We start from the raw sequence: 27,546 nt of genomic DNA on the forward strand, positions 1-27,546 counted from the left end.
CCTGCTTTTGTGTAAGATTACTATTTTCAGGGCACCTCATTTATTTACAATAATGTTAGCACATTCAATTTTGCTCAGGTTGTGCAAGATAGATATATTTGGAACACTTTCCTCTCTATATTTTTTTGTTTCCATTCCCCATCTACATCATTTACTTGTTCTTTTCCTTCTGGTCCTATATATACTTCAAAGACATATTTTCAAAGAACAATTTCTCTCAGCATAGCTTGTCCCCGAGCTGTAAAAGTTTTGCTCTTATATACCTCCCACAGGAGAGATAACTTCTTTGCATAATGCTCCTTTAGGCAAAATCTATAATCATGCAAACAGGTAGAACATTCCCATGTGGGGCAGCTCAAGCAGGAAGCATACACATCTGGCAAAGCAGAGTCAGGGTTAGCACCGCAAACATCTACATCCTAGATAAAATCTATATCCTGCAGATTGGACCACTATAAACAAGTGCTATCCAATACATCTTTCAAGGCAATCAGCTAAAGAATTCACATATGGATGGATGGCCTGATTCACATAAAGGTATGGAAAGCCTGGCAAAGGCAATGAATCAGCCCAATTGACCACATTTCTTCCCTAGAACCATCCTAGCCTTAGGATCTTCTTGGCTTTGCAGCCAAGAAGAGCTTTCTACAGTCAATTCAGTAACTGGATATTTCTGATGATGCACTGGCAACCAATGCCACTGCAGAACCAGGACTGAACTTTCCCAGAGTCTTCTGTAAAGAGAAATATAGCTTATATTTTTTAAAGATGTTTGCTTTAAGAAGTGCAGAAGGACTTGAGGAATCTGCTCACCACCCCTGATACCAGCTGTACTCTATGTTTTTGTGTTTCTGCCCATTACAATGGAAATGGTATTGTGACCCTTTTCTCTTCTCCGAGTACCCTGAAGACACAAATGGCCAGTAGCCTATGATTTTTGGGTATAAACTAATGCAGAGGATGCCAAGGCCGAAGTTGTGACCTGGCAACTTCAAGGTTGAAAAAGAAGAGGAGAGGAGAGGAGAGGAGAGGAGAGAAGAGGAGAGGAGAGGAGAGGAGAGGAGAGGAGAGGAGAGGAGAGGAGAGGAGAGGAGAGGAGAGGAGAGGAGAGGAGAGGAGAGGAGAGGAGAGGAGAGGAGAGGAGAGGAGAGGAGAGGAGAGGAAGAGGAGAGAAGAGAAGAGAAGAGAAGAGAAGAGAAGAGAAGAGAAGAGAAGAGAAGAGAAGAGAAGAGAAGAGAAGAGAAGAGAAGAGGAAGAGAAGAGAAGAGAAGAGAAACCAAAACAACACCCCCCCCCCCCACCCTGAACCTCAAGCACTAAAAAACATGCTTCTTAAAAACCACGGCAGGTCCATTAATTGTCTGGAAATTTCCACATCCATTTTAAAGGAAAACACTTTCTGTGTACAAACAAGAGTTGCAATGTTTTGCAAAGTGATAAGTTCCCAGCAACTGTAATTTGATATGATTCAGTTAACTAGTAATAAGTCATTAAGTCATGCAATTTTAAGGAAAACCAGCAAAGATAAACAAGACTTTTGCTTACAAAGTCATTGGCTGAGTGACAATGAGAAATTTCCTACCTAAATGTAGGTATTTTTGCATCTTGACATTATTTCATGACATTGTCATGTCAGCTTGATCAGATTGAGTGCTGCAGTAACAGTACACCAGAATATTGCCTAGCTGTCCAAAGGAATGGTTATTTTTAAATACAACATCAAGTTCACTACATGAATTGAATCAAATTTGGTTGAGGCTTGCCTTGAGTTTAGCCCTAAAAAATTATTAGGCAAGCAAATTGTCTCGTATTTAATTTTTACTTTTATCCTTGTTAAATCCTTTAATTAAATATAATATTAAATACAACATTAATTAAAGATTATTATGAAGGTTGAAGTAATATGTTTAAATGCTTTAAAAGAGGGAGAAAAACAAAACAAGAACACAAGTTTGGCTTATAAATAGATTTCATATAAATTTAAAATTTAGCATTAAAAAAGTAACATCCTGCATGCACGGGGCATTTTTTCATGATTGCTAGCACAAAAGTAACAGCAAAGGTTAAGAGCAGTGGAGTTGGTATATTCTATACAAAACATTGCATTAACCAAATCATTTTCATTTATCAAAGTGACAGTTTACCTAAGACAACTGCTTAAACAACATCATTGCATCATGACAAAATGGGAGGATGCACTGCAGGATTGGAGCAGAAGTCCCATACTATGAAGAGACCCGTAACACATCTGCAGCCAGGCTGCCCTGGCACCAAACCCAAGGGATCAACAGCATGAAGATTTCAAATGCGCTTTTGCAGAAGCCTGGTCTATAAGCCAGGTGGAAGAGAGCAAAGCCCTGTGTAGGGAGCCGGGAGCAGCAGGGGCTGCTGCTCCAGTGGGCAAGGCAGAAGGCAGCTAAGGTGAAGGAGTGGCACTATCCTGCCTCCCCCAAGGAGTTCTCCTCAAAGCCCTGCTCCCTAGGTTCTGTAGGGAGCCTAGGCTCCCTAGGCTCAGTGTGTCTCAAAAATTAATTAGACATGAAATGAACGGGGCCTCCTAAAAACTGTTTATTAGTAATTGCACAGTTCCTACAGGCATACCATTCAGAGGGTTCTCCTGTACAGACAAGCAAAAAGCAGCTAGATCATCAGCAAGAAGAGCAGCAGGACAGCGCCCTTATCTGTGCCTGTTCACACCAGTACTGTTCACACTGGTATTGTTCACTCACCTGCAATTAAGAAGTGAGGTGAGGAAGCTGATTTCACCTACTCAAATTCAACAGTCCCATAAAAAGGCTTATTTTGTCCAGGAATCAAAGGTTTATGGAGACAAAGCCAATGTAATATCTGAGAATGACATTAAAAATTATACTCAAGCTGCACAATCAGTGCTAAAGTCAATGCTGAAAACTGATGTGCAACTGTTCCCTCTAAGTCTGTAATGCATTTGCATTTCTAAGCAGGGACAATTCTCAATTTTTGTTGCCAGACACAACAAGAAACTTGATGCCAATATTCTCACTTCTTTGGGAGTATAGAACAATAACCCAAATGGGCAACTCAACCGTCTTATTCTGTAAAATACCACAGGCTGACACATTGATTTGAGAGAGTTATGTTACCTTCAATTCCCATTGCATGGTAGGAGAAGGAAGAAACCTGTTACAGTGTGGGTGACAACCATGCAGTTGTATTCACCAACCTTTACAGTAAGAAAAAGACAACAGTTTAGGCTGGTACCTTTGACAGAAATTTGTCAATTAATCTCCTCTTTGCATCTTCCCAGAACTTCAGATTTGGCTTTAATATGAAAAAGAACTGATGTGAAGCCCTATTTACTGCACCCAGCTTTTCTACTTGGCTTTGCTAGACTTGGGTAAACTGCTTTTTGCCTTCTCTTGATCTCCTCAGGATGCAGCAGCCCTTGCCAAAAATAATTTTCCTTCACAATTCCCTTGCAGAGGTTTGCGCTGTTTTAATGCTGTAGCATCACATATCCTTTTAATCCCTGCCTACACATTTTAACATTTCAAACACATGATTATTTATAAGCAAAATGCCACCAGGGGTTTGATGAGGTAAAGTGGTTTAGTGGGGACTGAAACTGGGGAAGGGGGAGAGGGGAGGGTGAGTCATCATTTGGTGTTTTTAATCCTTCACTCCTCCTCTACTGGGCTTTGTCATTAGCAGTAGCATTTACTCATTTTGAGTAGGGCCAAGACAGCAAACAAGTTCTCTGAATTTGAAAGCCAGACAATTCCAACACCTAATTCAGCCATGCACGCCTGCTCCAGGCTGTTCAATCCCTTGAGACCCCTTTTTGTAGCCTAGCCCTCTCCCTCTTTTAAGTGCCAACTCATCGAGGGCCTTTGGCTAGGGTTTTGTGCATTCCCACCTGCTCCTGCAAGAGGGAGAACAGACTGGGATGGAGTGACGCCATCCTTAAGTTTTGTGTTGTATTCAGGGCTGGGCATTGCCACACCAAATGGAGCAAACAGGTTACAAAAACTGTTTGCACAGACAAAGCAAGGCACTTGACAATCACCACCACTCCAACTAAAACACCATTTGGAAACAAGTTGCACTGCACACTGAAGGGGAGACAGCACTTGTTCAAAATCTCCTCTCCCTTTCAGTCGTTGCTCAATAGAGCAGCAAAAAATTTGTCCTCCAGCCCAATTATACCACTCTGCTGATGCTGTAACAAAAGGAGAGAGAGCCATGACAGAAATAACAAGATAACCTGCATCTCTAATGGAAGCAACAGCAGGAGGTAGAAGAATTAATTTCTGTCACACACCATTTTTCTTTCCACTTCAAGCACCCTCTCCCTCTCTAAAAACACCTTCTATACAGATCTCCTGGAAAAAAGAAAAAAAATCTTTGAAGAATGATCCTCCCCAGACTACCTATACCTCACACTTTTTTCAGGTCCACTGAGAAACAACTCTGCCTTAAGGTATGAGAGCTGGGCAGTGCAGGGACCTGAGCCCAGCCTGGGAATTGACAACATGTAGGTTCCAGCTCTGGGCTTTTTAGGGCTGCTTAAGTTTGGAAAAAGTCTTTTAAGTGTGGATGCCTCAGGTTCAGCTGCCATACATACCCATGTTTCTGCACCAAAATACTTGCACTCAGTTTCAAAAGAGTGAGTACTCTGGAGTTCTAAGCATAATTTAGGACAACTAAGAATATGAAGAACCTTTGAGAATTAGATTACTTATTTCAGTAAATTAACTAGGTAGCAACTGTAAAAATGCTGATGTTAGACAGTATTTAGCTTCCTGGGCTATAAATGGATGTAATTTTTACTTACCTGACAGGTGTGTCATGAGAATTAGCTAATATTGACACTTTGATCTTTAAAATGCTTTGCCAAGTATTAATTAAGGAAGGAACATTTTGCATTTAAAATACCAAGTATTTTGAAGTTGAATTTGTCTCCATCCCTCTCCTAAAATGGAAAAGAATCTACTGTTTGTTTTTCTACATATTCCCCAGGAAATAATTTCAGAGAGACCTGAGAAAGGAAGACTGACATGCAGGTCTGTGTTTCAAGGAGGATGAATGAATATCTCTTAATAAATAGCTGTGTCTTGTTGCAAGAATATTCTCTCCTGTGGGTCTTCTAGCCAAACCTGTAGACTTAGTCAAGTGTTACTGGATTTGGGAAAAGGTCACTCATACCCTCCAATAAACCACATTTTTGTAACTAACCTACAATGTTTTTTTTACAAAACAAGTCTCAAAGTAAAGTATGAGAAGTACATAACACATTTCAGATATTCAAGTCTGTGACTACTGGTAAAGTGTAGCCTCATTTCTCTATAGAGGGAAAGATGCCAACATATAGGCAAAGCTACAGTTAATCTGCAGCTAGTGATATGAAATATGTACAAAGCTGTTCAATGCTTTTGTTAGATGGGTCACCCTGTAGGCTTCTGCTAGAGAAAAATAGAGAGCCGATGCTTGCCTGTGGAGCCAGCTCTCTCCTAGTGACTCCATGCTCAATAAGGGCAGGACTTTCACCATGGGCACTCTCACAGCAAAGATTCAGCTGCAAAGGCATGACATTTGGCCTTCACATGACCCAATGAATATAAACTCAGATTAGAGGGAAATAAAAGCTTGTATTTGATAGCATGTGAGAAAATAACAACATAAATCAGTGTGCTCTACACATCCTGGAGAGATCATTATGCAAGGCTTTCCTGTGGCTGTTACTGCTAGTGGTTACAGCCTGACTTGGTGTCACAGGCTACTCATGCTGGTAGTGCAGAGATGTCATCTCTCCTGAAGCTGAAGTATTCTCCTTAAAGTTAGCCAGGCAACACAGGGAAGACCAAGATGGAGGGAAAGAAAAAAGACAGGACGTAGGTACTGGGAGATGCCAGAAATCACATGCATGAAGACAGATGCAACCCATGTGTAGTGGCCTTGCATGCCCTTTAGGGCTTCAGTGTGACAGGGCAGAAATTTTGTGGGAGCATTTTGCAATGTCACATTCTTGCCCACAGCCCAAAGCATGCAGTAAATATGGAACAATTTTTACCCGTTTTGGTGACTTAAGTCTTATGGATCTAAAGATGTGTCCGAGAGGTGATTTTGGGGACTTAAATCTGATTGATTGTCATGTACAGAATGAAAGTTCCTTATGTGACTCCTTTGTGATAGTCTCTAGAATGGGAGATTTCTTCCCCTGTTTCCCTGTCTCTTTCAGGCACAGTATAGACATTACTTAATTAACTAGTAACTCCTAAATATTTATTTTTCTCCTTATTATCAAGTGTGGCTCTATGCTTTATTTACCTCGTCCAAATGTTGCTGAGAATTATTTATAGCATTCACAATATAGGAGCCAAGGTCTTAGAAACAATAATTAATTTTACAATAGCCAGCTGGATCCTGAAACTAAGGTGGATATTTTTGAGATGGGCACTGGTTTTGAGAAAATATTTTATAATTCTAGAGGTCTAAAAAGCATCTCTGTAGATGTTCCAGGAAGAACCTGCCTACCAGCTAGCAGAGCTTAGCGACAGCACATGATATGATGTGGTCCTCACCCTTCACAAGGGTGTTTGAATCAGGCTATTTATGATGCCAGTGTGCACATTTTACATAAGAAATACTGCTGAGAACAGTGAGAAAACACTCAGTGCTACATTAAGAACTAGCTCCTGGGATTGCAGATTACAAAATGTGCAGTGAGAACCTAATTTTGGTATCTAATCAGGGCTGAGTGTTCTTCCTCCTCATCCTGTGCACTCTTGCCTGTGCTCTACTTGATGGTGCCTGCTCCTCATTCCTAAGGTACACACTCCCCTTCCTTCTCCTTGCAGTCACTCATGATTATTTTGATGTATCATCAGCACAATTCAACACAATTGGCTGTTCATCATCTCCACCAGCCCGTTTTGTATTTTTCCTTGCTGTTCCTTATTTTTCCGTGGAAGAAAACCCTCAATCTCTCCATTTCTTTTCACCTCTTTCTGAAGTGAAGAAACACAGCAAGCCAACATTTCACTGGGTTTATCCATCATTCCAGCTTGGTCTTTCATCTATTTGAAAGGTCAGTCCAAAATTTCATTGGATGAGAATGAGGAAGAGCAAGTTTATTCCACCTTCTGGTTTTATGGGTAACCAAAGCCAAAATTCTACCAGCTACTCTGCCAAAACATTACAGTGTATTCAAGCTCAAGTTTCAAATTTAATTTTCAACTTTGACTAAACAAAAATTTTTAATAAATATTTCTAGATGTGCTACACATCAAAATGGATAATTATAAGAGCAGGTTCTGTATTTCAGAGATTCAGGGCTCTACTTCCAGTTTGTGAGCGGCTACAGGTAAAGCCACTGCTCCTCTAGGTTCCCATGAGGTCCTCTGATCTCTCCCTTCAACTCTGCTGTCTTTGTATATGAGAATATCTCCATAGCCACTTTTGAGATATAAAATTAAAAGTGCATATGAAAAGGTATTTTCTCCTCTCCACAAAAACTTGTTGATTTGGTATTACTGCAAAAAGCCCAGCCAATTTGAGGCCAATTAATTTTTGAAAATGACTTATGTTTAGAAGGATAAATCTCTAATTTTAATATCAGATACTTGTAAGAGCCAGATCACAAAGAAGGTTTACATTTAGGAGCTCAGACTATATTTGCACAAAAATCAAAATATCAGAAAAATAACATATACTCGAGATTATATTTATTTTTACATGAAGGACAAAATGCTAGCATCCATCTCTGCAGCAGCATGTGTTTATTCCTCTGCCAGTTTCAGGATCAGCTAATAACCACATTGCCAATATTATACTCCTCAGTTTCCTAAAATACAGCGCTACTTCATGTCTTTTAGTTGTTTCCACATACATACAAGAAATGACATTTTAACTGGGCAGATATCTTTTATAGCTCAACTGACACTCAAATCGTGCTCTGATGCTAAACAGGCCCTTAAAAACTACAAAGAAGAAACCAACAATATTCTGCTTATTTCACAAGAAGTGGTGACTAAAGATAACCCTTCCCGAATTTCCCAGAAGTAACAGCTGAAGATCGAGTGGTGAGAAAAATGTGAAAGCAACTGACAAAAAACTTCTACAAGTACAAACTTGTCACACACATGGGATAATTCAGGAAGCGTCACTGGCCTGAACAGGGTCATTTGAAATGTATTTTTAGAATCTTGAGGCAATTAAAGTTGTCTCAGTAAATTACTTCAAACTGCATTGTTTTGCTCAGTACACATTGGAAGGTTTTAAAGGACTTGACTTTATAAACCTACATGCATTTCAAACTGTGCCAGATACCAGTAATGGAAAGAATCAATGCACTGCCTAATCTGTAAATCTTCAATTTAGCTACAATGTTGTCAAATTTGATGATCTTCATTTCAAGCAATCTTATACCAGTAGACAACTCTACATAAACCAGACAGCACTTTGCAATGCTATATGCAGATCCTGCCGTTTTCAGTACTACTGGTCAGCCAGTAATTGTTGAAGACAAGTTAGTAAAACCTGAAAGGCTAGAATTACAACTGTCCCAGCTTGTTAGACATTTAAGACATAATCACTGTCCTCTTTAACATCTAAGCCATTAATTCTATACTTTATTTAGCATTTGGAAAGGCTTACTTGCCTGCTTCCAAGCTCATCAGTCAGGCTCTGGGAAAAGGAAGGTGAGATCGTGGGAAAAATGTAATATGAAAAAACCACTGGAATGAATCTGTGGTAGCTAGAAGTTCATGACTATCACTGCCCTGCACATCAGAGACACTCAAAGTCTCCTGGGGAATGACTTGCAGAGACACAGCTTTGCCTCATACACAAATATATACATACAAATACACAAGTGCAGGCACACACTTAGGGGGTTCACATTATTATGAAATACAGCTAAGGAAAGCAATTACTTTAAGAAAAATAATGGCATATTCACCAGCAAAGTAACAGTTTCAAGAGGTTCTAGAAAATGAACCAAAGCTCTTATTATTAGAGAACTATTGACTTCAGGTTTGAAAAAGTGACCTCAAGTGAGCAATGATGCACTTAGCCTGGAACTTGCAGCTGCTGTATTTCACTCTAAATTGAATTGTCAATCCACTGTGCAATCTTTTTCTACTATAATCTCACATCTTCGGGGCAAGTATACCAAAAATTACTATATATGGGGTGCATTATTCCGAGTTAGACTAAATTCCTCTGGAAATGGAAAATATGTCTGCATTACTGAATTTAAGAATCCCTGTGGGTATTTATATGGGAGTAGTGTTTTTTTTTTGTCTTTTTAAGGACACTTAGTGACAACTTCATGTCATTTTTCCTGCAAATAGTTCTCAAGCATGCAACTAAATAGCACATGGCCCCATTAAAAACATTTGGGTATATATTAGCCTATAGACCCACATAGTAGATATTCTATACCACTCACACTCATATGCACAGTAATCAGATTGTGCATTGTTGGCATAATAAAAGTGGCTGCCAATTTAGCATGATTTATAATATGACCAATGTCAATGGTTTGCAAACATACATAATTGACACATGCTGTGAAATACTTACATTCACTATTCCACTAAGTCTTCTTCACTATAATCAAGTTATTTTCCAGGACAGTTTAATCTTCTTACTAAAGAAAAGAAGGCAACAATTAAAAATGTATTCATATGCATTAAGCTATGCTCAATCACATTAAATTTATGGACTTCAAAATATGATTTAATATCATCTATAGTGTAATATAAACTTGTAATTTGTTTATATACAGTCAGCTTTATTACATTTTAAACACAACTTTATCACACTATAACTTTCCATCCTGAAGTTAAATGGGGCAATGTTCTCTATTTCAATAGCTGCTAGGATAGTAAATCAGATGGACATTTGCTCACAGATGTACAGCTAATTACTGAAGAACTGAGAGCTAAACTGTTGTATTACCCAAAAGAATGACTAGCATTACAGATGGGTTATTGTATGACTTGTTACTCCTCTAGCCAGAGCTTGAACATGCTCTGACCAGTGGCAGTACTTGGCACCTCCCCTCACCAAACATTTAAGAATGGAAGAGAAACAATGTCTGTCCCTTTGGGGAAGGATAAAATACCATCAGATATTTTTTAACATCACTGTACATGTCAAAAAGTGATAAAAAGGGTTCATGTAAATTGTTCAACATAAACGTGGAGATGACAACTGTCCTCAAAAAAATATCCCAGACAACAGACATTTTGAGTGTTGTATGCCTCGACCTGTTCCTTACACAAAGTTATTTCTCAGTTGCTTTTAGCAAAGCAAGCAATGTGCAATCAAATAGCTTGCAGCACAAGCCAACACAGGTACTAAAAGACCACCGCATACCACATGGCAATTCCAGGTAAGAGAGCCTGAACACCCGGAAAAATTCACCACCTTTTCTCCAAAGCCATCTCAACTGAACATGACTTTTAGACTCACATAACACTGGATTTCAGGGAAGTAAGACACAAACATCAGCAGGACTTTTATTTTCCCCTCATGCTTCTTGAGGCAGAAACAGACAAAAAAATTAGACTGTAGGACCAAGGTAAAGGGCAGATTTCTTTCTATGTCTTATCAACAACAGGGAAAACAGATCTGGTGCAACTTAAACATGTAAAGGAAAAGAAAATTCAGAAGTAAAAGGAAGTAAAAAGGAACGTGAACCATTATCATCCTGTTGACAGCCAAGAAGGAAGGAGGTGGAGGTAGTCAGCAAGGAAACAAGACCTGATCCTGCTGAGAAGTTTGCTTTATATATCCATGTTTTCTCTTTCCTTATGAGCATTTTTGCAAGCACTGCTGAACAGTCATTTAGGCACGTCTTGCACAGTTGGCTCCCCTTCCAGCCTTGCAGATGCCAGAACTGAGGTGCATGGAAGTTAGTATTTGGCTGAGCCTGGAAAAGTAATCAAATGCTGTCAACCCTAACTGTTATGTCCAGCCAGCTATACTCCCAATAATAAAGGTATTATCAAAGTTGTATCCTTTGTTAAAACTATCAGAAATGTATTTATTGAGAAAACTGGTTCAGCCATAAGCCAGGACTTGGCACAGAGTCATCTAACTACTTATGTGGCAGTTCTCACATGGATACACCAGGCATTTCAGTCTGTAGTTCAGCTGTGCCAGGGAATGATGTTACCAAATTGTATTCAATTTTCTGTTATAAAATTGGAAGCCTTTTTCATAAGAGGCTTGGGACACAAGCCAGAAATCTTGCTCACTGTCTCCCTATGTATTCTGACTGAGTCATCAGATTTTCCAGGTTTCTCCACTCAAATGGCACACTGCTTTGGATGGACACAGGTGGTACCATCTGCCACAAGGCTTCTTTGGTTTGTTTGGTTTTGTTTCTTCCTTCTACCTCCTGCTCATAGCACAACAGCTCTTTTTCAGTATCTTAAAGTGGATCTGTTTTTTCATGGTATGGGTTTGGCCAACAGGCCAGTCCAAATAGTCTGCTTGAACTAAAGGAATTTCAATACGTATTGTTAGCACAGGTCCTTTAACAGCTGAAGGCACTTGCAAACTGACCTGAAGCAAAAGGTACTTGGACAGCACAGAGAAATTGTTCTTTAAAGATGACAGAAACCATGAGCACAACAGAGCAAGTGGGTAGAGGGATGGTCACATAATCTAACTTCAGTGTAACAAGGCTAATCTTCCTGTTTCTTCTCTCTCCACTGGCTTGACAGAAGTAGTCCTGCCATGGATTGCCTTGTGGAATAGGAATCTATCTTCCCTGAACTGCTTTTCGGAGAGGACTCCCTCTCCCCTCCATAACCCACAGAGGAGAGCAAGAGATTAGACTACTTTTAGTTCTTATCCTCTCTCAATCTGAACTAGCTTAATTGCCCCCACCTTTCACATGACAAAATTTCTGTCTTTCAAATCAAAATACACCTTTAGGGGGAAAGGATGAAGACCACCTTGTACAGTCAATGACCCAGCAGAAACAGGACAACAACCTGTGAACAACCTCCCCATGCTGCAAATGTCCTCTGCCTTATGAGGCAACTGCACTTCTGTATTCAGGGTCAAGGTCTCAAATGCCATCATTTAAAATAGATGAGAAACTCGGGCTGATTGGTTGCGTCCAAGCGCAAAATTTTGCAAGCAGGTAACGTGCTGCCCTGGCACTGCAACTGCCAGGGAGATAATGGCTCCTGAAAGCAGCAAGGAACAAAGTGTGACACTTGTTCTGCCATGGCTAAAGCTGATGCTGCTGTAAGTACGGGTAAGAACATATTGAGGTTTGTTTTTTTTTTTTTTTTAATGTTTGCTTTTAGAGCTAAAAACAGATCATAAACTACTTTTCTTTGAGGAATGATCTTGTTTGTTTGTTAAAAAGGGCAAGCACTGGGTCAGGGGTAGAAAGTTGTGCTATCCGGTTCCCAGACATAAACTTTATTCCTCTGAGCCTTCAGCTATATGTAACATATGGAGCACATACTTTTCATATAGACTTTTACATGTCCATGGAACTTTTATCCAGCTGTTGAGCTAACAAGCACAGTGCCCTTGATAGGATGGAGCACATAGGATAAAACCACATACTGCTTTTTGAGCTTGATTTTGAGAATGGATCTTTACATTTCAGTGTTGGGAATGCAACATTACAACACTAAGACCATGTCCACATGGAAACAGGATATAGAATTTAATATTAAAAACTTTTGGGTCACATCAGATGCCAACCTAACACTCAAAACATTGCAGTGTATTTATATTTCTAATTAACTCAGAATCACATGATGTCTGGCCAATGCATTACCTTCCCTCACCTTTGATTCTCTTGCTTATATGACTCTTGGTCATCTCTATTCTGCACTCTCCACCCCTTGACCACAGACACCAGATTTCATGTCTAGCACATGAGGTCCTGAGTTTTATTACTGACTTCCTTTCTCCTCTGCTTAGCTTACTGCTATTCTATTGGCTGGCTCTAGACAGCACTTTATCAGAATGTGAGGACATTGACATTTTTTTCTGAAGCCTCTCCCTTTCTTTTGAGAGCAAATGAAGCCAAGGTCAGCCACCATGATACATCCCCTCCATGCAAGGGACCTATTTGTGCAACCTGGCGGTCTCCCAGCAATGCAAGATGCTCCCCATGTCATGAGCATCTGTTGCATCCCGAGTTGGTACAGTTAGGGAATTTAATAAATGTTAGTTAGATCGGTTCTATGTATCCCTATTTCCCCCTCATAATGGTTTGCTCCAAGCTGTATCACAGGAACTCAGTCATGTCAATCTTGTAACCACTCCTCTTCCCCTCGGAAAGCTCTGTATCAATCACCCCACCTCTCTAATCCCATTCGTCCCAGAACCCTGTACACACCTCTGTTATGTTCCCATAGGTTGTCGTGTTCCGCGTCACTCCCCTGTCCTCTGTCCCCATTAGGCGAGGGGGGCTTCCACCCCTGTCAGCCTGCCCCCTATTTAACCCCCTGCTCCTGGTGCCTCGCTGCCATTTCTGCCCATGCTGGTTTGGGAACAGCTGCATTATCCACCACTGCGGCCATGCGGGAATAAAGAGTTCTCATCCACGTGAGCAGGGTGTGCAATCTTCCCTCACCCTTTGTCTCGCCTCAGCATCTGGCTTCGGCGCGGCAGACCCACGTGGCGCTCAGCCCTAGAGCTCTGCACACACACGGTGGCCCCGGTCCGGCCCAGAAGCAGCACGCTAGCCAGCCACCCCCGCTGTCCGGGACCGGGGGAAGAAAAGCGCACCATCGCAAGCATCACCTAGCACAGGGCACAGGAGACAGACCAGCATTACACAGCACAACAAACTCTTAGTTTTCCAGGAATTCAACATAATCCTGGCATAGCCAATTTTTAGATTACCCAGTGTCCTGGTTTCATCCAGGACAGTGTTAATTTTTTTGCAGTAGATGTGAAGGAACAGAGTTTGGAGCTCTGTGGGTATGTCTAGGTTGTTATTCCATACCATCCACATAATCACTGGTGGGGGAGGTGGGGGGAGGGGTGTAGACAGTTGGAAATAAGGGACTCTTATTCTAGGAAGAAAAGTGTGGCTTCAGGTCACACAAGAGTGGCAGGTTGGCCATTGTTCATTTTCTCAGGGTTTCACCACCTCAGGTTGGTTGGTGAGCACTTATTTCCATGTAAATCACCCTCTTTTTGTATACTTTTACTATTAATAATAGTAACTCTAATAGTTGCTCTAACTGTTCATTTTTGTATCTCATTGCTGTTTCCAGTAAATTGTTTCTTATCTCAACCTGTAATTTTCCCCTTTTTATGTCTCCAATTCTCAACTCCACCCCTGGAGTGGGAAGGGGAAAGAAAGCAGGGTGAGCAAGTGAGTGGTTTGGGAAGAGTCTTGGGGATATGGGGGGAGGGGGGGGGGGCACTTATCTGAGGAGTGCTGTTCAATTTCTAAACCATGACACCCAGAACTCAAAATTAACCAAAGATCACAAATTTTCCCTCCACTTTCCTACTCCTCTGAAGTCCTAAAACACTATTTCTGTTTCCCTCTGTTCTCAATTCTCATATAGTCCTCTTTCTTTAATCCTTTGTCCTCTGTGGGACAGGGAAGAGAAGGGGCGAAGAAACATATGGGAAAATGAAGCAGACTGCCATCTGTGTTTGTGCTGACCCTAAAAACCAATATAAACACAGACCAGTTAGACTGGTTCACATTCGCCAGCAGTTTTCAAAGTACTGAAGTAGCCCAATCATTTCAAAATACCAGTAAGCATTTCACTGACAAGAATTATTAGGAGTCCTGTGTTATTCTGGTGTTATACAGACTTACAGGTAGCTCTGTGCTTGCCATGAAATATGCTATAGCTGCTGCTTTGGTTTAAAACAACCCCAGCAACACAAACCATCCGCTCTTCACAGCACAGTTGTTAACTACTAACTGAAGAACACAAAAATTCACCAAAATTGTTCTACGACCATTACTGTTCAATCAAGGTAAATGGTGCAACATCTAAGAACACTGCTCCAGAGCCTCACACCTCAAAAAAGAAAATCAGTATCTGTTATATTACATTCTCCCTTTCATCTTCGTGTCACTGAAGGCATTCCATAGGCAGTTTTACTTCTGGCAGCACGATTTGCTATCAGTCTGCTCTTGCCTGGATTTGAAACGGGATACTACATGAAATTGGATCCTGGTAGCCTCAAACATGCCCAGGCTTGCAGAGGAGGTTAAACAAAAAGAAAAAGAAGGTGTTTTTTTTAAACACAGTGTGCTAGTAAAACTGATTTTAAAGTGCCACTTCATTTCTCTCTACTGAGAGTAATATGTTACCTCTATAAAGTCTTTTATACTAAATTCTTGAAATTCTTTATTTACACAATGCCATTTGTACTCATCTCACCTTAGAAATACACATTTTAATAGTCAACCAAATGATACAAACTACCAACGTAAATAAGACTACTTTGAAATTGGCTTCACTACCTTTTCCCATATATCTGCCAAGCTAGGGCCCAGTCCTGCAGTCTCTTTCATCATGTACCCAGTACTCACACAAGAAATTGAAAGTTTACTCCTTGAATTACAGAATGCAGCCTGCCTTACTGGAGAAAGGAGCAGGCATGACAGTGTGAGTGTGAAACAGGAGAGGAAAAAAGCAAAATGTAGGAAAGTAAAAAGGAGCAAAGACTGTTAAATGGAGAATGAGGCATGGATAAGAGAGAATAAGAGACATAAGGAGAGAGCAGCAAATAATGGTGTGGAAAATAAGAGGAAAGACACAACAGAATGAAAAGTTTATCCTGAGCACTGTAGGGCTTTAAATGCATTCGTATGACATTGAACAGAGAAGAGAGTACAGGAAGAGTGGAGAGATGCGAGTTTTATTTTAAATTTTATTTTAAAAGTAAAAATCACCCAAAGTTCACTCCTTTATCATCCTGAACTGAGACATCCATTCCTCTGAAGTGGAGTATGAAAGGATGTAAGGACCACTGGTATGGTGAACCAGGCAAGCCTCACCTGAGACCAGCTGCATGGATCAGTGGAGTTTCCAGTGTCTTCTTTGACAGTGACTCATTTTTCCCATGATAGCCCATTGCACTGGAAATTTCATTATTTTGTTTGTTTCTAAAAGTGGAAAAAGGAACCACTACAAAGCCTGGCTGTAAGCTTGAGTGAAATTTCATCTTCCCCAGTGAGAAATGTATAAAAATCACAACCTTCTCATTAATGCAACAGTGGCCTGGGTGTGCCTTTTGCTGAACAGATCAGAAAGCATCACAGCAATCCAAAGCTACAGCAGCAGGAATGTCTCATTTGCCCATCAAATCCAATGAATAAGGTGAATCTCAGCCTAATTACAAGCAATATAAGAACACTTTTCTCCTTTAAATCATTCAGAAGGGCTCTTCTCATCTTCAGCACTTCTCAGAGAATCAGCCTGATTTCCTCCACACTCTCCCTTGCTTTCTCTGTGACCTGCTTTCCTAATCTGGAATCTTTCAGAGCTGGGAACTGGACCCCCTGCCTTGTTTCCCATCATCTGCACTGATTTATGTTAGCAAGCCAGGCCAGCTGGCTGCCTGCACACCCAAACAGCCCATACACCCTGATACTGTTCACTTAAGAGAAAAGCAAAACAAAAAAAAATAACCCAAACACACCTTCCCCCCAGCCCAAAAAAGCACAACAGTCCAGCGTGGCTTTGCCTGCCAGGTAAAAACTTGGTCTGTCCTTGTGAGCCTAATTTACCTGCTGCTGCTGGGCACGGACACTTCCCTGGGCGTAGCTGCTCTTCTGCTGGCTGAACCCCTCTGCTGCAAGTATTTCAGAGGTATTTCTAGGCTGGGGAAGGGTACAGGCTACTGTTTCTAGTTCTGTAGGATAGATACATATGTTGACACTTTTTTAAAAAAGAAACCATTCCAAACCGCGATAGAGCTGTCTCGGGCAGACACTGTCCTATCTTGCAGAGCAAGTCACAGCAGGTTGTGTAATCACCGGCTCTGCAAACACTGATTTCCCCCACCCCCTCCACGGGACCTTAACTTGCCCGGTGCTCCCGAGCAGAGGACGCACACATCACATCGGAAAGTACTGACAGGGAATGGCTGGGCAAAACCCCAGCTGATCTCTTCCTCTGTGTTCAACCAACTCCAGCTTTTCCCGTACTAACAACCAGTGTTTAAAATTTCCTTGTTTGGTTTTTGGTATGGTGATTATTATTATTATTATTATTATTATTATTATTATTGTTATTGTTGTTATTGTTGTTGTTGTTATTTGGGGGGGCTGGTTTCTTTTTTTAGGTGTGGTTTTTCTTGTTGTTTTTTTTTTTTTTTTCCCCCCCTCCTCCCCCAATAAAACTTCTGTCTTTCATGCTTACATGGGGCATGAGCTATGGGAATAAGTGCTTGTTCAGTTAAAGCACTCTTTTTTCCGTCAGCAGAGCAAACCGCGTTTGGATGCACGCTAAGGGAAAGGCAATATTTATAAAGGAAGTTCCCAAACTTCCTCTTCAAACAAATCACTTCTGGCTGGTTTTGCAATTACAGACCTACCGTAAAAAGGGGGTGGAGGAATAAAAAAAACATTGGGTATACCATTTCCTTTTAAAGTCACTTGCTCCTGAAAATCAAGCTTCCAGAGAGGAAGGAGTTAAGCACTCAAGACAAACTGTCAAGTTTTCAGTAACTAATTTACTCTTCCTGTAGGCCTGGAGGAAATCCACAGCTGCCACAAATATTCCTTGCTCATTTCAATACTACTCGTTGTGAAATGGATTTTAATGGCCAAGCAAAGCCATCCAAACCGCAGATGTAATTAAAGCCACTGAACCCGGCTCCACAGAAGGCTGGGAAGCGCCCTGTGCCCTACCTGGAGGTACTGGCTGGCAGGGTGGCAGTGATACCAGGACACCTCAGCCTCATCCTTGGCACAGCACACAGTGCTGCTGCTGACAGGATGGATGGATCCTGCTCACCGGGAGGGCAACGGGGCTCATAACAGACAAGGTGCAGCAGGCGATGGACAGGGAGCCAGGGACAGAGCTGCCCCTGGGACTGGCAGCTGCCTGTGCTGCCAGGGATCAGTGCCTCTGCAGGGCAATGCTGTGGCCATCTGGAAGCATTTGCTCTTGCCCAGTTTTCATCAATGCCCTGCTTCCTGGGTTATAAAGCTCTGCCACCCCAAACCCACTTGTTTGTAGTGCTACAATGTTAAAAACCTCTTCATCCATGGGCAAACTGTATTTGATAAGCTAATTTCCCTCCACACAGAGTGGCTAAAGTCTGCAACACTAGCATAGGAAATAAAGATTTTTCTGACAATTCACAATAAATCAGCTTCCTATTTGAATTGGCATGCCTTAATTTCTTCTGCAGTGAGTCAAACTACTAGTCTACCCAAAAGGTTGGCAGTATTCTCCTGGTGTTGAAATCTGTATTAGATCCCTACCCAGGAAAGGAAAAATAAAGTTTTCCCGAAACTCTTATCCAAAGCGTGGGAGGATGGAAAATAAGATCAGCATACCTTGCTGAAAATAATTCTTGAGATAAAAGATATGATTGCTCTGGCACTAACCTCCCTCCTCTTTTCCTCCCCTTCTCGGTCACAGTGACGTGCAAATGCTTTAGGAAACTCCCTGCCCCAACTACACACTTTTTTTTCATGTTTAATCTTAGGTTAGAACACAATTGAATTTGGGCTTGATTAACCTTTCATGTAAAAAAAATCCCCACACCTCTGAGTTACTAATTTCATTTGATAACAGCTGCAGAAAACTTTCTCCATATTTTTGAAGTTAAATCACCGCCAAATTCTGTGTTCCAGTACCAGCTGCTCATAATAAGTCTAAAGAGCTTCTCAAAACAATTATATTTAAATTATTAATTAACACCACTTGGAATATTATGACTAAAATCAATTAGTTTATGCAAAGGTATCTACAAACCTGAAACATAGCAACAGTGAAAAGAGATTCTTTAGTTGATGAATAATTAATACAGCTTTTCATTTGTTTCACCTCATATGCCAAGTAAGACAAAAGGAAAGTCATTAATGCAAGTGGATCACAAAGGTAACAACAGCGATCATTACACATTTATAGCCACTAAACTGTTTAAGTGAAAATTTTGCAGGACCAAAAATACTTCCACAATATCAGATCCAGAACAAACTAAAACATAGTTTTGACCATCTGGATGAAAAGAAAAAGAAAAAGAGAAAAAGAGAAAAAGAGAAAAGGAGAAAAAAAAAGAGAAAACGAGAAAAAGAGAAAAAGAGAAAAGAAAAAAGAAAAAAGCTGTCTCCTCAGCTTGTTTGCTGTAGGTAAGCAGGAAGATCTGTTATCAGCTGTAAGAAGTTAGGTCCTCTGAAACCTCTGTCTTCAGACCCACAAGATTCATCAAAGTGACTTCCCACTTCTGGAAGCAAAACACTTGTCTGGTCAATTACCTCCACATATTTTACCATGAAGGCATGTGATTTTATACCCACATACTGTTTCCTCTCAGGCATCAAAAGAAGCGTTTTTCTAGTCTGACATGCTCCAGGTTTCTTGGCACAGCACAACTCTTTAAAAAGAGTGGGTTTTGGTAAACAGTGTGCAGATTTCCTGGGGATTACCAGAACTACATACCTCTTGTTAAAATATGCTTCCGTGACATGAGATGATGTCAACGGAAGAACAGCATAAATCATTATTTGCTGCAAAACTAAAAGCTTAGCTTGTGTTAATTTACAACATTCCTTAACTTGATTATTTGGCTAGGAATTAGCAAGCAGTTGCCATTATGCCAGTGGTCAGACACTACTCCGCTTTCGTCCTACTTAACCATTAAATCTTCACATCATTAAAAAAAAAAAAAAGTTGGATTTGTACATGTTTGTTTTTATTTTCAAAATTCCTCAGTGTATCTCTCCAGAGAAATGTCAGAGATTTAAAAAGTATCTCAGTGGGAGAACACTCATTGCTGTTTAAATGTTGAATTACAGCAGAGCACTAAGAAATGACGTAGGTGTTTGATCAAAGTTTCCTGTATGCCCTGTTAACAGCTCCTCTGTGTGAGGCAACAATGGGGATATTTTCACACTGTGCAAACACTAAATTTGCAACATTTCTGCTCCAAATAGGAGGCTCACCTGCTTCCCTCAATACACAACATACCTTCTCCTTCCTTAATACATTACTGCTGCTGCCCATTTTTTGTGCTTTTCCCCACAGCCTCCTTAATTTCCCTTCAGCTGAAAACAGAGCCAGCAACATTAGACTTGAAGTTCCTACCTCCTGACATAAGCAGACTCAAAAATCTAGACAAAACAAGCTGTCCAATTTCTGAATTATCTGTGCACTGATTTCAGAATCTAAAACCCTTTTGCTCATGAATGAGAAATGATGTGGCTTCCTTCATGATAAACTTTCTCCAAACAAAACTTACCCAACTGTGACACAAAGCTTGCCTTGCCTGGGACTGTCTTGTACATGGAAAAAAATTCCATGAGACTCATCTTCATCTGCCTCTTAGGGTACTGAAAATGAAAGATTTTCCATGCTATGAACGACCTGCTTTCCTTGCAGCACCCCTCCTTACTGGGTCAAAACTTTTACACTCCTCCTAATTCCATGCCTGCAAACAACATGCACTGCCACCAATCCGTTAGCACATACTTTTCATATCTTTCAAACAGATGGTAGTTTGGGGATGAATTACACTTGGTTTCACAGCTAGCCCAATCCCAGGCACAGTGTCATCACCGCAGACAAGAGCCCACAGATCTGCTTCATTTGGTTATAAAGGTTTGCTCCATCTTTGCATTGATAAAGTACTTAATGGACAAGACTGTGGCTTAAATATTCCCCAGACCAGTAAGGCTTTTTAAGAAGCAGTACTAGCTCACTTCACTTAAAGGGAAAAATGGTCTTTTGGCTGAGAAATGCCCTCTATTCTGCTGTGTTTGGGTCCCTGTGGCTACAGAGCTGCCTGGAGGATGTGTGAACTGAAAGTGATGTTAGAAAGGCAATGCTGTGGTCTTTCTGGCATGAAACCTGTTTTGTACCCTGTGCCGAAAGAGCTCTTGACATATTATGGTCTGGAACACACCTGTGTTATGCCTATGGCCTTAAACTGGCCAGTTTTGGTTTCTGGGTCTCAGCAATCACCAAATAACTAGAAACAAATTGTCTTGCCTCTACTTACAGTGTTATAGTGAAATGAGATCCTGGGTGAATGTGATGATTTTCCCCTCTCTGTAAAGAAATTGCAGTTTTTCTCAGTATTTCCTCTCTACAGAAATACTGTGCTAAGGAACCACTTGCCCTGTAGGACTCGAAGCACCCCATGGCAAAGCTGTCTCTAATTGACACGCCTATCTGCCCATCTCACCCAACAAAAGAAAGCATTAATCCACATCTTCAAGAATTCAATACTCATTTAAGCAGAAGGTCAGGTACCTAATGGGCTGTCAAGTTCAGGCTGTCTGTGCCTCAGTCTTCCTGGCTCCCCAAGTTCCCAAGCCTTGACTGAAGGTCCTCAAGAGCTAGGTACTTTGTTTTCCTGCCAGAGCACCATGACGGCTAGAGCACAGGTGACTGCTTTGCAAATTTAAGTTGGGATGACATATTCTGGCTTCATTGAAAGAGAGAGGGGAAAAAAATGCAGCCAGGAACACAGGAAAGCCTGAGAAGTATACTAAGGATGCTGTTTGTCCTGTATTACTGGCATACTTCAGTAGAATATGAATATATATTCAGTAGTCTGCATTGTGCTTTCTGACCTGAACCTTATTATGACTGCTGCAGTTTTAGGATACCTCACAGCAAGGACAACTGTGTGAAAACACTGTGTAGCATTGAGTGGTATTAAATATTATATAGAATATATATTACTATATATATAATACACACTAATCTGTTTAGTAGCACTAAAGGTAGACAGCATGATTGTACACATTTCCCAGGTCTTTTTCAGTGCCATGAGTTATGGAGTGAGCTTGAAGACTACAGTCTGGAATGCAGAAACATTGCTACAGCTCCCAGAAATTTCCAGGAGGTACACAAAGAGGAGGGAGCCCCTTTCAGATTCGTTGGGACACAGCCCACTGCGCATACTTGCTTTTGAACAGCCTCGTAAAACCAAAACATTTTTTTCCAAACAGATCACAGGTCACGTAAGCTTCCCAAGGGATATACTGGTTACAGATGTTTTCATGTAATAAAATATTCCACTCAACTGCAGTATTTCTAACTGATAATGCTAAAACTAAATTACCCTTGTCTAATGGTTATGTCCCCAATGTACTCCTTACCATGGTAAACACTGGCTCATTTGTTACCATTTAGACACATAAAATTTTTTTTTATATGAGCATGCCACAAAGATAATGTATTTCAAGTTTGCAAGAACTACTTGAACTTTTCAATAATATATACTTAAGATTCATTATTTTTGCATATTTCCAGAATAAATTATACCTCTAAGTTTCAGCATTATCACATAAATTTGCATTTAAAAGTTATCTCACTCTTTAAACATGAGTGAGTCTAATAATTTTCCAATATTTATTCTTGAACTTGGAATATTTAAGAAAAATCACTCAATTGTCTGAATGGTATAATACTAATAATGAAACATTCAATTTGATGTCCTCCTGGCAGAGTTGTTAGGAAAGGTCATTGTGATGGTATCTCGAAAATGAACGAGCAGTTCAAAATAAAAAAAAATGAAAAGGGGAGAAGGAGATAATTGTCTCTATTCAAAATACACTTACAATATAGCACTTACAAGGATGGCTATGAAGAAGGAAGGAAAAAAAATTGAAAAGGAAACAAGTAGTCCTTGACTATAACAAGGAGCCTCCCTCAAACAAGAGAAGCTCATGCAGTTGGAAGGGACTACATCTCTATGAAAACTACCACCTCAGCATTTTTATGTACAAGATTAAATTCATTAGGCTTGAGATATCTATTCATCATTGCTCTCCTTTTTAGATCATCAAGATACTTATACTTGGATTTCAAATATAGACATTAAGAGCAGTGGAACAAAGTGACTCTTGATGTCCTATAACTGTTCTAAGTTGCCACTTCACAGACAAAGTCAATCTAGTCTTAGTACATGTGGATATTCTCAGTTCAGTCAGAGAGAAAAAGAGAAGGTTTTCTAACCAGGCGATAGCCTGGGAGACAGTTGGGAAAGAATGTAAATAATTCTCTAATCTATCTTGTTGTTCACATTGTTTATAGATATGTTCTGCCACTGTGCGTCATTCACTGCACACCAATGGTGTGAGATGTTTTTACTCTAAGACCAATGAAATTAGTCCGCACGACGTTCTCTATGAATAGAGTGGTGCATTTGAAATAAATCAGAGTTCATTCTCTAGCCTTTGACTCAGAGTCATTCTCGTTACCATCCTGCTCTACAGTGACAATTACATCTTACTGAAGACTGGAAACAGCAGGGGCAGAGGGGGCATTCTCCCCCCTCTGGGGGAGGAGACATAAGTCACTTAGCACTACTGGTGTTATATCAAAAGTAGAACCTGTCTATTTTTAAGAAAATGTGTGAGTTAGTAAAAATTGGAAGTAGGCTGTCTACACTTAATTAAAGAAAAGGAATTATTCTTCAAACTTCACAAAGCCACAATCCAGGTATTCACTGCTTTAATGCTAATGTTTCTTTCTGAGCTAAATGTAGTTACCAACCTTGATAAGCAGTTTTTGCAGTTATCCAATTCAAATGCGTGCTTGTGCTTGGTAAAGAAAAACACCACTTCCTATTTTTGCAGTGGTCAGAAGCATGCTTTAATGATGTGCTATAGGGGGAAAATGTGGGAGCATTTCCCTCCACTCCCCCATTCCATCTGAAAGGATAATTCAATCTGCAGCAAATCACTTGAAAAAGATTTAATTCAGATTGATGGAGATGCTTTCTAAACAAAACACAGCTGAACTTGATTTGAATACAGTGTTTGGAAGAGGAGGACATTGTTTTGGTTCCAAGCAACACGCCAAGAAAACTACTCAGCTGACATTTTCACCATAGCCCTGCTTATCTGCCTATCGCTCCCCTTCTCATCATCATATTTGATTAACTGTGAATTCTGAGGCTGATGCAGTAATTAAGATTGCTCCCATGTACAGGAGGCAACAATGGCTCTCTGATGGCTCCAGCATTGGGAGGGAGGTTGTGCAGTACATGAAATGCAAAGCAACAGCCCTGTTCTGTTGCTCAAGATAACATCCAGGATAGGAACAAAGCAGTGCTTTGTGACAAGTCATTTGCTTTCTGAAAAAAAGTACAATCCAGTTTTTCTAAACAGTTGCTCTCACACAGAAAACAGAAGCCTGCTCTGATGATATTTGAATTTTTTAACTGATTTAACAGTTTTTAGGGTGGTATGACTAAACAGCAGTAAGAGCAGTGCTTTTTGTGCAGCAATGACTTCAAAACACACGAGTCTTGGGAACTCAGGTACTCCTTTCCTCTTCCCTTAAAGAGCCTTTAGCATGGTAATCTGGCCTAATGGGAAAAGGACTAGCTTTCTGGAATCAAAATCACCTGGATGCAGAAGTGGACCTGATCTGCCAGCACTGCCCCCAGGAGCTGCGTTCCTGTTGAGCAGCAGAATGCTGCCCATGGAGCACTGGCTGTCACAGAACCTTCCATGAGCTCCCCTTTCCCTTGTTATTTTTGCTGGCTGCCACAAAAACCTCAGCTAGCTGACGTTACTCCCTGGGCAGAAAATCTCAATTTATTTGTAGTGCATAAATAATGTGAGTAGCAGGAAAGAGCACAAATAAAACAACCTAGAAGCTCATCTATGGGAGGGGATGTGAGCAAAGCAAAACTATTGAGAAGTTCTGCAGCTCCTGACTCACTTATGAATATAGAGCTTGCAGGGTAAAAAGTTATTATTTTAAATCCATTTTTTTGGTATGTTTTGTGGTATCTTTTTCTTGCCAAGGACAACACCCAGAATGCACAGCTAACTAAGATGTCCAATATTGTCATTTTTCTGTTGCTCATCTTCCTCTCTTCCCCAGCCTCTTTACCTTTGCAGTCAATACCATATTCAAAACAACACACTGGCTCCCTGAACTAAAATTTTTTAGTTTTCAAATAAATGCCCAATTAACTCACCTTCTACTTTAAACCATTGTATGCAGCAAAATGCTCCAATTAAAAATGGAATGTCTATTAATTGAAGCCTAAAGATTCTGTTAAGGCAAGTTTCATGAATACTAAAAATAGAAATGCATTCATAATTTTTTCCTCATTTTAATTAGGCTTTTTTTTTCCCTGGCTTGAATTTAAATATCCCTCTGCAGTATCTTCAACTGCATTGCAGTAGCAGGAACCCTGCACACAACATAAGAGCCACAAGAAGAAAGATAACTTGCCTTTACCATTCTTTCTCTGAAAGAGGAATGTGAAATGGAAGAATGCATTCCACAGAAGTGTTGCAGTTTAATAGAAGAAACTTCAGAAAATGAGACTCCCAAAACCAAATTAAACTTCTGGTTGATTTGTGTATAGACAGATTTTGGTCCTTCCCTAATCTATAGTCTTAGGTGATGTGGAAGAAAACTGCACTGTGGCGGTCAAAGTAAAGGTGATATAACTAATGGTATAGCAGCCAGACTAAGGGCAGGTCAGTTCAAAATTAAGCTGAAAAATATGCTCTATGTAGCTCTTTGAATGACATTACTTATAGCAGTCACAGAATGCAAGGTCATGCTTCTTCAAACACAGGTTAAACTTGTAGTGTGGTGAACTAATCTGGAAAGCAGTGACTTGAAGGATGACTTCAGGGCTGGCGTGAGCCACAGCTAAAACTGGCAGGGATGCAGTGGCTAAGATGATGAATGAGATCTTTCAATACCTGAGCTAGGGGAAGACACAAAGTAGGAAACATCATTGAAGCACTTCAGAGGGGCATTACTAGGAACAGACAAAGTTGAGGTTATCCAGGTCAACTGGGTAGTAAGCAAAACAATGCTAAGTAGCAGTCACAGACCTCTGCCAGCTTTGCCTATGCTGGAGCCGAGCTTCCTCCTGCTACTGCTGGCAGGATTTTTCCATTGAAAATGGAGCTTTGAGATAAAATTCAGGCAAAAAAAATGAGGGAGAAGTGTTAGAAATGAATGCAATTAAGTCACTGGAACCTTTCACATTTGCATGCAGTAAATTTGCCATCACCTAAAGTCATTAAAAATAAAAAAAAGAGAAGGATGACTTTTTAAATTGGTATTATCTAGCTCAGGCAGAACTTTCAGGCTAAGTGGTGAATTTATACAAGAGTATAATACTACTAGCTGACCAAACTAGAGGAACACTATGTTATAAAACCCATGAGCATATATTTATTTTTTGAGTGGGCCTACAAAATCCAGTTTTTTTCTTTATCTGCTTTAAATGGATGCACCAGTTTTGCTGAACCCAATCTGAACTTCTAACTTGAGCATTCTGCTGTAGATATGATACACAGCCAGTTTCTTTCTCTTCAGATACTGTGAAGAAGCAACTCAAATACCCAAGACTGAGTGCAAGTGAACGTAGTGAATTTGAAGGCAAGATGCACCTGTAAGCTTTCAAGCAGTTCCTCTAATCCTGGAGTCTGACAGCACTGGCATACTTTCCAGGGGCATTTGCAAGGCACCTTGGATTGTTCCAGCATGTGGGATTAGACGGAGGGCAGGGACCTACCACCTAGAGCTCCTTAACCCTGGCCAACCCAGTTATGCTAAACAGGACAGTATGGGAGGTATCTTACTATTTCAGCACTTTTTTGGCCACAAGGCAAATAGTTTCACCAGGACTATGACAAAAAAGAATTGGGCAAAGCAGGATAGGCTAGATATGTCCAGGTTTAAGATAGTTAAATTTTATGCCTTTGAAATCCACTGTAAAAGTACTATACACTTTAGTTTAATAAAGGAATGAACATCCAAGAAGTGATATTATGCAATGGCAGCATTTCCTAGCATTCGGTGAGCTTGATGCAATTTTATGATGCAATTTTATGGTCAGGAGACAGACTTAAAAAAGACACATTCCCTCCTCCAGTTCAGCTCCTCTGATCAATTGCTTACAAATCCATAGTCCTTTGTTCTCTCTACCACCATGAGAGGTATTTACTGATTTTATGATCTCAGAATGGAAAAATATGAATCCGAAACAGCAGCAACTATCGCTTTTTCTTCTCAAATCTGTGTGGCATTAAGTATAATTACATAAATAACTGGAATGGCAGAAACAGACAATTACTGGCTTTGTATTGGTATTGGAAAAGATTATACTGTTTTCATCATGTCTCTCAAATAATGGGTATCTTCCAAGTCGACTGTCAAGAATACTGCTTGCTGCTTTAATGCTGATATGAAAATAATCTTGTAAAAATAGTGAGAGGGTCTTTCCACATACTTTCCGCCAAGAAAGATTACTTAAATAAATGGTTTAACCTGCTATTGACCTAAAACCTAGTTGCATAAACGTTTTAAAAATTACTATCCATCCTGAGTAGATAAAAGTAATCTAGCAAAGTCAAGGATAACATAGGAA

General features: G+C 40.3%; 1 protein-coding gene across 6 annotated transcripts in view; it reads right to left on the reverse strand.

Annotated features, from left to right (window-relative positions):
* The window catches only part of PLXNB2 (plexin B2), a 252,434-nt gene that overhangs the window by 105,501 nt on the left and 119,387 nt on the right, over nt 1-27,546 (reverse strand). For 4 of the 6 annotated variants that reach the window (XM_068189813.1, XM_068189816.1, XM_068189815.1 and 1 more), the window contains one exon: nt 9,565-9,631. The exons of 1 other annotated variant lie outside the window; for it this stretch is intronic. In XM_068189813.1, coding sequence (XP_068045914.1) covers nt 9,565-9,566 — 2 coding nt within the window. In that variant the 5' untranslated portion in view covers nt 9,567-9,631. Of the gene's footprint in view, nt 1-9,564; nt 9,632-21,434; nt 21,687-27,546 lie in introns of those variants that run through there. One more of the 6 variants, XM_068189817.1, reaches the window with a different exon arrangement.

The sequence above is a fragment of the Anomalospiza imberbis genome, chromosome 5 (assembly GCF_031753505.1).
Source record: "Anomalospiza imberbis isolate Cuckoo-Finch-1a 21T00152 chromosome 5, ASM3175350v1, whole genome shotgun sequence".
NCBI lineage: Eukaryota > Metazoa > Chordata > Aves > Passeriformes > Viduidae > Anomalospiza > Anomalospiza imberbis.